At 44.5% G+C, this 15,015-nt stretch overlaps 2 protein-coding genes across 6 annotated transcripts in view; one reads left to right on the forward strand and one right to left on the reverse strand.

Moving 5' to 3' along the window:
• Nucleotides 1-8,372, forward strand: part of LOC139059927 (neuropilin and tolloid-like protein 2) — a 230,261-nt gene extending 221,889 nt beyond the window's left edge. For all 5 annotated transcript variants that reach the window (XM_070538552.1, XM_070538553.1, XM_070538554.1 and 2 more), the window contains exon 9: nucleotides 1,761-8,372. In XM_070538552.1, coding sequence (XP_070394653.1) covers nucleotides 1,761-2,053 — 293 coding nt within the window. In that variant the 3' untranslated portion in view covers nucleotides 2,054-8,372. The remainder of the gene's footprint in view (nucleotides 1-1,760) is intronic.
• The window catches only part of LOC139059928 (procathepsin L-like), a 63,749-nt gene that overhangs the window by 26,183 nt on the left and 22,551 nt on the right, over nucleotides 1-15,015 (reverse strand). The gene's annotated exons all lie outside the window — the stretch shown is intronic.

Here is a 15,015-nt window from a genome sequence, read left to right on the forward strand (position 1 = left end):
TAAAAGAAACCTGGAAGCTGCTGCTCTACTACTGTACCCGCCTCTTTATATGAGATATTAAAGCCGATATTACTTCCGTCTAGCCCCCTCTCCACCCTCACCATGTACATCATAAACAGCAGTGGGGTTAAAGGGCAACCCTGCCTCAGTGCCTTGTTGTAAGAACTTTCTCCTCGCTCCTGATCCCTTTCCATTCAAAGCAAACGGTTTTTTTTCTAGGTAAATATCTCTCAAAAGCTGTAGACAATTGTCACCTATGCCTTCCCCTTCCAGAATATTCCATAAAATGTTGCGGTTTACGTTGCCATACGCTCCTGTAATGTCTAAAAAGGTCACATATAATGGTCTGCTTTCTACTTTGGATATTTCACCACACTGAGTAAGAACAAATAAGTTATCACCTAAACGCCTGCCTATTCTAAAGACATTCTGAAGTGCTCCCAAAATGCCATTATTCTCTGCCCATGCTTGAAGTTTTAATTTGATTGCCTGAATTTCTAGCCTGTAAATTACCGATTTAATGGCCAACGGTCTGTGCGAGTGAATTCTTTCTCCCCCTTACCTTTACAAATTAAATTCATTCTACTTTGTCGCCAACTGTCTGGCATTCGTCTATCTTTTAAAGTTCTTTCCACTGCTTTCACCAGAGCTTCCTCACTTTTTGGTCCTAGTTCATTAATCAACCTAGCGGGAACCTCGTCTAGCCCTGTGGCTGTGCGCTTAGGAATTTTCTCTTCGGCTTTCTTCGAGTTGAAATTTGTCAGCACCAGCTCCTTTTCCCACCTGGGTCTCTCTAATGCTGTTTTTTTCTTTCTCAAGTACAACCTCCTCATTGCCTTGGAAAGATTCAGCTGTTATTTTTCGGATGTAATTTATTGCCGCTTCCCTCTAATTTTCTCTAAGTTTTCTCTAACTTTTCCATAAAACATGGCCTCTTAAGGCTGTCACTAAATATTTATTATTCAATTTATTTCATTGGCCGGCTGACGGCGGTAAGTATGATCTCACTTCGTGTCCCTCTGGACACATAACTCATTTGCATAGGTGAACTTCACCTACCTCGCAGCACCTGAATTAAAAAATTGGAGGACGCTTAAGCTTCGCCTTCAAGAGTGGAACGCGATAGCGTTATCGCACCCCGTTAGCACCGCCTACTCAAACGATCTACGCCACCGAAACGTCGCGATCGGCACAGATAACCGGGCCGCGGCGCGCCATGAAGGCGGACGCGATCATGGGATGAGTGGGGCTCCGCGTGTCGGGGCAGCGCCGTACATTGCGAGGAGGGGCACTTCTGTGTTTGCCGCAAGATGGCTCTGCGTGTGCGCAGAGCGCAGAAGAAATGTAGCGGAAACGTACTTCGCTACTCGTGAAACTGCGACTTCTGAAAGTTACATGGTCATAATTACCGACATACACCACCGTATAACTTTCTACGGCGCGTTTCTAAGGCAACACCGCATTCACTAGAGGTGATTTTGTCGCGCTTTGAAGGAACGAACTCGTGGCTGAGTGGTAGCGTCTCCGTCTCACACTCCGGAGACCCTGGTTCGATTCCCACCGCCCATCTTGCAAGGTGTTTTTTATTTATGAAGTGCCTTCTGGGATTTATCGCTCACTGCCAACGCCGCCGACACCGACACCTACGACACCGGATTTTCTGCGACACGAGCTCCTTAACGCTCTCGCGTTAAAAAGAAAACCCGTAAAACTGAATTGCGATCACCCTGTACAAACGTGCGCCTCTTCTCCGCTCGCAGGCAACCTACCGCTGCTGGCGGGCTGCGGAGCCGGCGCCGGCGTGGTCCTGCTGTGCGTGGTCATCGCGGTGATTCTGTGCCGACGCCACACTCGCCGAGCCGGCCTGGCATCGCGGAGCCTGTCACTGCCGCTCCGCGAGCTCGAGCACAGCCCTACGTGCGCCGTGCGGCAGACGCCCTTCCTGCCCGAGCTCAACTGCAGCGTGCACCGGCCGCAGCACCTGCCGGGACCCGTGCCGCCGGCGAGGCCGCCCCCGTTCGCCAAGCCCCGGCGATCGCCAACCGACGTGTAGAACCAAAGTGGAGGGGGCAGTTCGGCTCGCGGAGCAACGCATCTACTTCACCGCGTATCGTGAATTAACCCCCTGTCAAGCTTTTTTTTTTCTGCGTTACTTTTCGACGCGGTTCGGCGAAGAAGTTTTGCGCCGGAGTCGTGACCTAGTGTTAGCAGCGGCGTCGAGAAGCGCGCACGTTCTACGGCTACTGACAACGCGGAGCTGCCCAGCACGTCGGGGTCGCACACTCCGAAGGTCGCTTCCGACGTCGCCGGCCAACCCCGCGCGTGACAACCCCGGAACTCGCCCATCGGAGACTCCGATTATGGCGTGCGAGCCGAGATAGCGACCTTCGCGTGGCGTGAGGCGAAGATCTTTCGTGTCGACTGGCGGGATGCGTACGCCTGCCCGTGTGTCCAGCGTGCGAACAGTGACCTCTTCGCGGGAATCCTGGAACGACGGCATTACGGGAAGCGACGATTGCTGGCCGTGAAAGCTGTCAAAACTTCTGGCAGCCGCACAATTTGAGCGCATATAGTATACTAGGGCTGCACCAGATTCTTTTAGCAAACTGTGTGTTGCTTTCGCGTTTCGATGCGGGCGAAGACTGTGTCTGCAGTTCTCACTGGTATATTGGTACATAAGGTGTTTGCATATTTGTGAAGCAAACCAGCGGGAGAGGATAATCTGGTTCACTTTGCGTGTTTCAGTTAAACTTAGAAAATGCTCTATATTACTCGTATTTATATAACACGGAGGTTGTTTGAGGTATAAGGAGAGGTATTTTGCCGAGGAGCTGCAGCTGATAAACGATGCCCTTTTAGACACCACTGGCAACACGCCAGTTGCACCAGCAGGACAGCATGCAGCAGCAGCAGCTAATTAGCACTACTTTTTTTTATAATCACAAAAGAATGAGCCGCATTGAAGTGCCAAAGCGAAGTCAGCTGTTTTCGTACGAAAAGGCGGATGTTTATTCCGTTTTGCCTGAGAACTCTCTTCATGTTTGCGTGTCCTGATTTAGCTACGAATGGAATCAAGGTAGCATTAACGCTTTCTTTGCTAGTTAACTGTATGTAAGGATTAGTTACTTTTGGCAAAATATTTATCACGATAAAACATTTATTGCACCCCATTTTTTCATTAAATACGTGGTATATATGTGAAAAAAAGAATAGCATGACCATACGTCCTAAAGCTAAACAATCATGTTTCAATCTCTTTAGCTGATGACAACTCTAGGCTCGCCGGGAATCCGTGAGCACAAAGAAATGCAATTCATGTGGCGAGATTCAAGAGCACATAATTGAACCAGACGCATCGTACAGCTGTAATTACTATTTAATTAGCGAGCTTAATGGCACATTTCGGAGTTATTGACCACCAAAAAGTGGAAACAGAAAATTTCAGAGGATGTCTTGAAATCAAAGTTCGCGACTTACCCACCGGTATACCAAATAGGAAACGCCGCAGAAACAATTATCATTTTGCATAGAACGAACACCCTCTCTCTTGAAGCAGAGCATCCTTCCCACTGCTCGAGCATTTCACGGGATATAGCGTGTTATCAGTGACGACAGGTATTTATTTATGTATGATATGGGACGCACCAGCCTTGTTTGCGGAGAGCTGCTATGTAAAGAAGCAGTCTTTTTTACGAGAGACCCGGCTAGAAAGGTCAGAACTCTACCGCTTTGCTTCGCTGAAAACCGGCTGCATACTGCTGAGGTAGCGCTGTCTAACGCCTAGAGATACTCCGACATGCTCATCGTGCCTGTTGTGATCATCAATTATTGCGGTTTGTACGTAGGCAGCATAAGTACCGTAATATTAGGGACAATAGATTACATGATACTTGCTACGTAAACAATGCAGACGCAAGAAATGGAGTCTGTAAGGATGTATCTCACACTGACGAATTTCCTCAAGCATTTTTAGCCCTTCCGGATGTTTTAGTTCACTGGCTGTTCGCCCGTGACCATCGCGACTATGTTGTGTAGATATATACATGATGTCGCTTGCAAACAGGCAGGCTTTTGAGATGTATGAAAAGAAAAACCTAGCTGGGAATTATTTATGCTATCGCTTCGACTCATCGTGACCGTATGCAAATCACTTCCAATGCTGTCCACTCGCAAATAGTTAAACTAGTTTGACTGCAAGTGCATTCTCCTTTATTTCGAAAGTCTGCATCTTCTATTCAGTGAAAGAGAACGCCCATGTCTTAAGGAATGTTCACTGGTATAAACATTGCCTGAGGTCCGAAGCATTGTTAACGTTGGCCGGGGGGGTAAAATATAGCATGGGCTGTTCCTACTTACAATGGCACAGTGTAAAGCATTGAAGCAAACGACACTTAATTTTTCCCTCGTAAATTTGCAGCGTGACGTTGCAGTTTCTAAAAATCAAGAGTTGAGGCTTCCGACGAGTCCATCAGTGCCATATAACGGACCATGGCGGAGAAATAGTAAGCCTTCCGCGAGCACGAAGCATGACATAGCGGAAACCACCACATCGAAGGCTATTCTCGTTCTGAGCGCACCGAAATTGCGGAGTGCTTGTTATCTGCTGGCGATACAAGCCGCCAAGTGGAGGTGTGAATGACATTTGGCACAAACACGTGGGCGTGAAAGATAGACACATAGGCAGAGACATTGTCTGTCTTGGAAAACACGTACAGATTGCTGTTCATTTTGCACTACTTTTCGCATTATTCGTCATGTTGAGCGCCAGCCAGCTGTGCCAGCTACGCACTCACACTGAAGTATGAAGCCAAGCAAGAGTTAATCCTAAGCGTTAATCAGTATTTTAGATTTCTGCGTTAGCGCTAGCTTGCAGCCTCTCTTTTATGACTGGTGCGGGATGCGATCGTCTGACAAGGAACAGGAATTGTGGGATGCTGGCGGAGAATCGCCCAAAGAAGTAATTTTTGCACTGACGCGCGCTTTTTCTCAGCTATTTCGTCGACTTCGTCTCTTAAGCGGCGCAACTTTTTTTTTTCCTTCCTGCACGACGTTCAAGGAAGTTTAGGGGTGTTGAGTGAGATGTCGCCCAGAGCAGGCAGAACAGGATTGTGTCTTCCCAAAAAAGTGGCACCGAATCGCGTCTATAGGAGAGTTGGACTAGCAGCAGGGATCTGTTGTTCTGAGTGTGGCGAACACGGCAGACCGAAGTTGTGGCAGCAGAACGCTTGCGCCAAGCACGCGCAATATATACATAGATGTATAGATATACCGTACATATATGCATGGACATACAGCTACAGGACTGCAGCTGACACACAGTGGTCCAGCGCCATCAAAGCACCGTGTGGTACAATGATGCTTGCTGATTGCTTTTCAAGCGTAATGAACGCAAGATGAATTTTCGTTCGTGAACGCATAAACACTTTTTGTGCGGTTTCACCGCAATTTCGGCGTCAATTTGAGTGCTTTGTACCCGATCTGTTTTCATCTGTAGCGTGCGTTCACATGCGGGAGACTGGAAACGATTCTTTCAAAGTATTGAAAGATCCGTTTTCTGCCTCTGTGATACAAATATACCTCTTAGAAATGCGTCGAAAAATATGTACTCGTGCGAGATGCAGCCAGTGCTTCAATGAATGCATTCGAGGTGCTAAGCAGTGTGGTTCCGTTTTACGAGTTACCTGGCGAATGTACTCCAGATGAGTGTATTCATCTTTGCTTGAAATTCGAGGTTCTCGTGGTTTGATATTTCGTGCAAAACAAACGCTGCATTCTATTTAGTCCTTCCCCAAGTTAATTAAATTAATGTGTGCTCAATAGAGATTCGGCTTTTCAGCTAACGTTATTGATTACATGTGTGGTCGTTTACGAATGTTTGGTTGTTAAAGTACCATCATTAGCTTGAGGGTACCTAAAACGAGGGAGATATGTAGATTAGAAACTAGCAGCGGCGAATAATTTCTTTCTTTCTTTTGTATGTGCACTGGACCGTGTGGTCCAACAGTGGTGGCGGAACACAATAGATTATACATTGTTACACAATGGGTGCCGCACGAAATTGCCCTTTTGTGTTGTACAACGTGGGCCGCAATCCGGAGCTTTGACATAAATGAAAGGATCAACGCGACAACTTAACGTGACAACTTAACTTGATAACTTAACTTGATACCTTAGCGTGAGACTACTCCGCATGGTCTGCGCAGAACAACACACATGGCTTTGTTTTTCATCACCACTGTACAGCGCATGTATCACCTCTCGCCATGTAAATTTTTCACTTGAGGTCAACGTGCGGTCCGCGTAAAAACGGTGTGCATAGTCACTAGAGTGCTCAAGAAAAAAAAAAGCCGGCTAGAAATATTTCTGCAGAAGGATGTAAGCAAGCGAAATCGTATATATAGAACTGTTTCGAGTATTTTATCACGATTTTATTTTAGGCGCTTCCCGAATCTTAGCTTGTAGGCTCTTATTGTTGCTAAAATAATTTGTTCGCAGCTATTCTATTGGAAAACCTCAGCCGGTGTACTGTTACACTTCTTATCGTTCCATTGTATTTTGTATTTATCATACACGCCAAACGGGCAGCCAATTCCTGGTGATAGCGTTTTAGGTGATAGCGTCTTTTTAACCACCAGGCAACGGTGATAAGAAAAAAAGAAATATAATGATATAGCTTTATTTACATGGCCCTTGTCTTCATGGAAAAATGGATCAATTGCCAGGCGTAGCGGCTTTTTGAAAGAGGCTGGTTACCTGGAAATTTGTTTAAATAAGGTCCTGCAAAGCTATAGTCAACTATGTTTGTCATATTGTACTTTTAGTTTGCAGCTATTGCGTAAGTTGACTGTTAGCGATACACTGAAAGCATTTAAGATCTGTTGCAAATTTTTATTACTGGTAATCATGGAGCCGTCGAACATACCATAGAAGGAGGCTCACTCGCGTCGCAAGTTTTTGTATATATAGCATTTCAAGCGAAAATAAGGGTAGTGCGCTTTCTGATTAGAATATTTCTGCCCTTGAGTGGACCCACAAAAGGAATTTAAAATTCATCTTAGCCTCCCTCGCACGAAGCTGTTATAGTTATGGCAGAGTGTACAGGGCCTGTGAAATAAATTGTTTATTGTTTCAAACTTTCAATTTTAAATCAATGAAGTTAGAATTCTACCATGATGGCTGAGATTTTATTGTTCTAACCGAGAGGAATAATTCAAAAATATGTTCAGCAGGTGGTTATCCAATAACACAGTTCCAAAAACTATATTTATTTTGTGCGTGGAAGAAATCTTAATGACGAGATGTAAATGCCAGCTTCTTTCACAAATGAAATCTGTAATCGTGATACTTAAATCATACATATTAATGGCACATTCACATTAATTGCACAAATTTTAAATGACACGCTATAGCTAATAATGGTAAGGGATATCCTAACTTCATTTATAGTTACGTGTCGTAAGCAGCCCTCCAGCTTTCCACGTCAACTGCTAACCCTAGCAACATTGTTTTTTGTTGGCCAGCAGTTTACTCGTGGCCAAAGCATTAAACAAAAAAAAATTAAATAATACTATGTGGTTTTACGTGCCGAAACCACTTTCTGATTATGAGGCACGCCGTAGTGGGGGACTCCGGAAATTTTGACCACCTGGGGTTCTTTAACGTGCGCCTAAATCTAAGTACACGGGCATTTTCGCATTTCACCCCCATCGAAATGCGGGCATTAAACGAAAGTAGGACATGTTTGCCTAGCGTAGCAATTGACTCCTCAAATTTGTTAGCGTGTTTGAGAGCTGCAGAAAACATTGAACGGTTATGTTAGAACGCCATTTATTTCTATACGTTTAGCCTGAAGAATGATACACTCTTCTTGCGCGTGCTATTTGTATATATATGCTGAATCCGATTTCGCAGTATCAACTCACAAGAAGTGATATCGGGGTATACAAGCTCTTTTTTTTATTATGGGGTTTAACGTGCCAAAACCACTTTCTGATTATGAGGCACGCCGTAGTAGAGGACTCCTGAAAGTTTCACCACCTGGGGTTCTTTAACGTGCACCTAAATCTAAGTACACGGGTGTTTTCGCATTTCGCCCCAATCGAAATGCGGCCGCCGTGGCCGGGATTCGATCCCGCGACCTCGTGCTCGGCAGCCCAAAACCATAGCCACTGAGCAACCACGGCGGGTATACAAACTCTGACACATCTGTCTAGAACGCGGGAGCAGTGCTTTTCTATACACGTGGCGGGCCTCTACCGGAGACGCCATCGCTTCAACATACATACATACATACATACATACATACATACATACATACATACATACATACATACATACATACATACATACATACATACATACATACATACATACATACATACATACATACATACATACATACATACATACATACATACATACATACATACATACATACATACATACATACATACATACATACATACATACATACATACATACATACATACATACATACATACATACATACATACATACATACATACATACATACATACATACATACATACATACATACATACATACAAGTATCCTCTCTCTATCGATTCCATTTCTTTCTACCAGGTGACCGGCTTCCTACCCTTCACACAAATACACTTTCTTCCACTTCAACGATTCCACTGCTAACGCATTAAAAGATAAGGCAATGCAAATAGTAAAACCCCATCAGTGACATGATCTAAATTAAATACACTTTGAAAGGTCCATTCATTCGCACAGACAGTTGTCCGAAAGAGCCAAATGGCTTTCTGCGCTGACACACGGCGAGGCCACGTTTGAATTTTCGGCGCCAGAAATGGCGGCAGCTTGTAAAACATCCTCTACTGCCATTGGGTACATACATTGCCCTTTCAGCAGCGGTAGGGCACCCGTTGTTTAAAGGCAGATGACGTTCACTAATTCACTACGGATATTGGTTCGCTTGGCCTATAACGTGTGGTACTCGTCAGCTGGAGTGAGCCCGCGAAATTGAGAAGGAGAAACACAATGGAAGCGTCTTGCCTATTTGGTGTTGCATGCTGGAAGCACCTAACGCACTCTGTTTCAGAACAGCATAACAGGAGGCACGAAGACGCACCGTTGCGAACTGCTCTCACACCCAAGCCAGATGTGACGCAGTTATACTGCTGCGCCGGCATGCTGTAGCATACAGTTAATCGTCGCATGTTTATTTTCTTGAGAGAAACGCACTCCTCCTTGTTACACTAACGCGCGTATTATTCAAAATACGAAACGGTCAGTTATGCGGTATGTACATAGTGTGAAAGCGAAGCAATAGAACAATTGCATTTGCTCAGAAAGAAATTAAAAACGTTTCAAGATAGCTAGTCTTCTCTTCGCGCTGCGGCCAAATACAGATTTCAAGCAAGCGTTCGTTCCACTTACTAGGTTTAACTGTAGACGTAGGCACGCGTTAAAGAGAAAGAGTTTACAGAAAGTGGTGTTATGAATTTAGGTCCAAGTGAAACGTTGTGTAGCACTGACAAGCTTTGACGTATGTGCACTCTTCCTGTTGTCCCAAATGAACACTGTTAGGCACAGTTCCTTGGTATCCTAGTACACTGTTGTACTGCCAAAAGACGTCTGCGTATTCTCTTATAGGTTGCTCGCATATGACGAAGTGGACGCCATGCTGCAGCATCACGTGTAGCATCCTTAGCGTTGTCTGGGATGAGCAAGGTGTATGAAGCCTTCACTCGTTACTGTGTTTCGGTGCTTCAACAAGGCGTTCGTGACGACATAACCCCCAAAGTCATATGTGCTCCTCGCTGTAGTTTGTGCTGTGGAAGGAAATGCTAGGATGTGCAATCGTCTCATATTGAACTCATTGACTTCTTGCATCATAGGGAACTCATGTTTGTTGCAAGTTTTAGTTTGAAGTAGTATATGCCAGAAACCGAAGCACAGAGACCTTTAAGCCTGTTTACATTCATATACATATATATACGTGTCCACTCGAGTGCGCAGGATTATCAGAAGAGACGGGAACAAACCCATTTCCAACAGTTACTGCTGCGAGGAAAGCAGAACGTGTGCACATGTTAGCCAATGTCCCAAATGTACAGTTCACATTGTTGTGCAAACGTGTTTTGAAAGAGTACATTGTTGCTGTTCAGTGCACCAGGTCAGTCGATCAATCTTGTTTCACACATTGTGCAATTTAAAATTTCTCCTTGTTGTGCTGACGTGAAGTTGCTAAACACAATGCCGAGGCCGCCGGTCCTAAACCGGGGGATTTAATTTTTTTCTGGCACTCTTCCTAAATTTATCTGGCTTGATGTTAAAAGAACATCATGCTTCCAAAGCTAATTCATGGCAATCTGATGGATTAACAGCTTTAAAAAATTAATATGCGTCAGCGTATTCTGTTGCGGGGCGTTCGCAACGAACACGTTACCGGAAATATGAACGTCTGTGGTTCATTTACAATAAAAAGATCTGCCATGACAAGTGTTTGAAAGCAAATTGCATCTAAGAGCTGGTAAATAGGTGAGAGAGGTCTTACGTGGTACACTGGTTTACATTAAACTGGTACTTGGCTAATGCTGTTCATTCGGAAACATTGCCGTTTTACCTGGCTGTTACTGGTTGAAAATTCCATTTTTCACGAGGATGATAATCAATAGCCATCATCGACCAAGCGTCCGCATTTGGACACAAAGTGCCTCCAAGCTCGTCGACAAAAGTGAATAATTAAAATAATATCCAATCTCTGAGAAATACAGGAAAGCATAGGTAAGTATGGAAGACTGCTATATTTGCAGGTAATTAGTGTGAATGCATCTTCAATGCAGTTGGTGACATGGGCTACGTTGCGGAGAGGTGCGACTTAGACTCAAGACGAAGAAGTTAACCGGGGCATGATTGCACTAGGCTTCTTTCGTACTTTTTTTCATTTTTTTTTTCTTGCAGTTGTAATTATTGGAGTTGCTCACACGTTTTCAAACGTCCCAAACCTTGTCCGGGAGACTTATAGACAGTTATTTTGTTTACTTTCTTTGCATTACCCCCACACCCCCATTTGTGTTTTCGTGCCATCACTACGTTGCCCACTACTTCATCATCATATTTTTTCGTTCGCCATTAAGAGCTCTAATTTCGCTGCTGCAACATACTACCGGTACCGTCTGTGCCCACAGAAATAAGAAAAATATTGCGGCTGCTTTTTGGCCTTGTGTACACTGCTCAGTTACTGAGTCATCCTCACGCACGTGTTACAAGAGTAGCCCATAGAGAGGGGGGTGCGATACCACGGTAAAACGTAGCGAATTTTTTTAGTTGTTGCTTTCTTTCGTTTACATGAATTACTTTTATGTTTTCCTTCCGTCACTTTCCTCATTGTAGAAATCTGCTACTTATATTAGTAAATGTTCTTCTGAAACCAGTTACTGTGCAACAACTAAGCATGCGAGGGGTATTGATGTTTAGTTTTTTCAGCTAGGTGATTTTTTGACAATGAATATCAGTTTCGGTTCTATAGGATGTCGAAAGGTGACAAATACCACTAGGGGGACCTCCTAAATTACAGTGCGCACAACAAGTTCGTACAGGAGTCAGTGGTGAGCTGGTATAAGTAAGTGCAAATGGGTTATATACAAGGATTCAATGAAATTTAAACAATTGGTACAATAGCTGAACCACAGGAACTGAAAATATCACGTTTGTATATCATTGCGGTAGACAATGCCAGGAAAAGTAAACTTATGTGAGTCCCCTTGTATATTCACTTACTCCAGATAGAGGATACCAGGGGCCGTATAACGTGAAACTATTCCAATACGTTTTTATTGCAATCTCCTGACGTCAAATTTTCGTAACCGCCAACGCAAACATCGGACGGTCACCCACAGGGTTGTCTCAACAGACCAATCAAACGTTGTCCTCGTTCATAGGAGGTCACTTTTGTTTGCTTGAAAAACGAAACACATTGACTGCACTGAGCAGCTTGTCTTATCTATTTGGCTCACGAGGGGCGAGGAGCATGCTCAAGTGGAGAGGAGGATTCGATGGTGCCGAGCCATTGCACTGTATATCGATAACCGGATGAAGTGGGTGGTGCCGGCTTCTGCGATTGGTCCGCTTTCTCTTACTTAGCTTGCGGTGGCACATTGACAATCGCGGTGGCATGCAACGGAAGCTTAAGAATGACGCTGAAACGGATCCTCAGCAAAGAAGAGTTGGCAGAACGAGGTCGTAAACGTGCCGAAAATTCTCGAAAACATTACACGGCCATGCAAAAATCTTTATTAGACGCAAATAAACCCATGCTCTCCGGCAGGGGCGTGTAGCCAGGGCCTGATTGATTGGCGGCAGCCATCTTTTATTCCTTCCGGAACGGTGCAGCCTGCGGCTATTCAAAAGAAGATTCAGTTTTGTTCGGCATATTAATGCATCTTCAACGCGTACGCGTCACTTTTACGTGGTAACTTTTCGCGGGTTTTGTGACGTCGCGTGAGAGGCAGGTGAAGTGGGTGCAGCTCGAAAACTTTGGACCAATAGCCGAGGGCTAATGGCAAAAAAGCGTCGAATCAAAAACAACTATTTTTTTTTCTTCGGTCAAATTACGCATTATCATTGTGTACACTTCATATACGATGGGGAGCTATCGTGGTTTTCGTGACGTCGCGTGACAGACAGGTGAAGTGGGGGTGGTCCAAAGAAGTTTTTGACCTATCGCGGTGGGCTGATTGCAGAATTGGAATAGAAAAGTTTGGAATACTTTTACGTTATAACGCCCCCACCCCAACATTTTGGGAAAGAAAATGTTTATTTACGGCAATGTTGAACAATCAAAAATGGTGACAAGCGGTTGTCGTTGAAAATGATCCATGAAATCAGGCCTGCTGTTACCGGGCATGTTTCAAGGTGAGCAAAGAAGGTCGCCAAATTAAAATGCGTGCTGTCATTGCAGCTTTCAAAAAAGGGGCTATATATTGAAAAATGTGCCATATTATAAATCTGTTATATCTACTGCGAGATTTATCCGCCCCCACAAAATGGCAGCAACTTCCCACTTCTTGATTTCCGGCATTGTTTATATCACACATACAAACGCAGCACCATTTCTTTTTTATTTCCGCTACTGCCATGTGTTGTTAGGCCTTACAGCGCCCCAAGAAGTTCGTCTCACACTGCGTATTGCAGCTGAGCAATTAAAAAGGGTGGTCCAATATTATTGTCAATTTAGGACATTAACTCACGATATTCGATAGGGCGTACAATCGAGCGTATAAGTTCTGCTTTTTTAAGAACTTGTACTCAAGAATGATGACGCAGTGCGACAGAAAAACAAGAGGATGCGTCCGCAGAGGACAAGGCGCCTGGCTTCTAATGAGATGGCATTGGAAACTGAAATATCAATACAAGCGTCGCGAATTCGCCCGATTACAAACGACATGACCAAAAGCGATCATTATACTTTTTTTTGTTTCAATAATCTAGCATGCGCACAAATTTTCTTTGGTGCGATACGTTTTTCATATTCCCTTCGCTCCAAACTAGTGCCGCGTCTTGTGTACGCATACGACCGTTTTCGTGTACATTTTTCGAAGTCAGTGCGAAAGATGAGCAACCTTCCCGTTATGCGGATTTTCGTTTCTTTTTCTTCTTCCGATAGTTGGAGTACAACTGATGCTTACCAAGTAGTGCGGTTTTGTCTATTCTTCAATGTGATTACCCATTTTCTAAACAATTTTATTGTGTCTTGGAAGGTTTTTTTTCGTTTAATTGGTTCTCCTGGTGGTCTGTGCTGTTTCTATGAAAAACAAATTCTCGAATTAAGATCAAGGATTGGCTGCGTGGATGCAACTGACCCTATTGCTTACATAACATTGTAGCTTGCTACAAATTCCTTATACGCCAGTTTATTTCTCCGTATCTCCCCACTCTATTAGAAATTACACGCTAACGCAGAAATCCCTATTACTAACACACTGTTAATTTTATTTTGATAGGAATTATATGGACACCTCATGCGGACTTTTGGGGCCGTCGCCGTGATGTTCCGTATAATGTCCAAGCGCGATGGCATTGTTGCCGCGTGCCGTATGCAGTATGTGCGATTGCAAGCGTGCGACGGTGAGACGACGATGGTGGCTCAATCTCACGCCCGCAATGGAGGAGAACGGAGAGGAAGCGCGCTGTCTTCCGTCGCGCACATGGCACCGGGAGGAGGGCGAGGACGTTCTACTCCGGCGGCGGTTGCGTATGGCGCGCACGTGCGGGCCATATCTTGAACGCGGGCTGCGATGGAGATAGAGTGCGCCGAGTGCTGATAGCTTCACGTGCGCTGTGTTTTCGGAGCTTAGTTGGCGTTCAAGCGAGAGGCAGCAGGAAGGTAATTCGCTCGCTGCTGCTTTCGCGCTTTCTCACTCCTGCGTGTTGACAACGGGTGTGCGCGGTCATCGAGTGAGGTGCGTTCATGTTTGCTTGTGGGCGCGTGACATCATACTTGTTATTTTAGTAATCAAGTGAATGTTTAGAGTTTGTACGGATGATAAACCTACTATCCTTACTTTGTAGGGCTGTCTACTACTTTTTATTGCAATCGATGATTCGCTTATCGGGCGGAACTGCGACATTTTATTTATGAAGAAGCGTCTTAATTCTCGCACTTTAAGGAGCTGAAGTAGACCAAGGAGGACGAGACGTGTCGCCATTTCTAAACTCGAAAGTTTAGTGTAGCTTGCCTTTGTTTAGTTGACTATTACGTCCTTTAATCCAGGCCTACATTTTGGAAACTACGAATCTTATATTACTGTATTGTCAGACACAGAAAAACGGGAAGTGATCAAGAGAAAGCAAAGAATAGGCAGAAAGGTAAACCAGGTGGCATATGCTTTCTACCCTGAATGGGAAAAGGGTAGGTGGGAAGCGAGAATTAAAAAAAAACAAAGGGAAGAGATAAGAATTGAAGCACAGCAGGACTGAGCAAACAGAAATCGCATATTTACAGCATTGGCGGTTGCTCCCCTT

The sequence above is a fragment of the Dermacentor albipictus genome, chromosome 5 (genome assembly GCF_038994185.2).
Source record: "Dermacentor albipictus isolate Rhodes 1998 colony chromosome 5, USDA_Dalb.pri_finalv2, whole genome shotgun sequence".
Lineage (NCBI taxonomy): Eukaryota > Metazoa > Arthropoda > Arachnida > Ixodida > Ixodidae > Dermacentor > Dermacentor albipictus.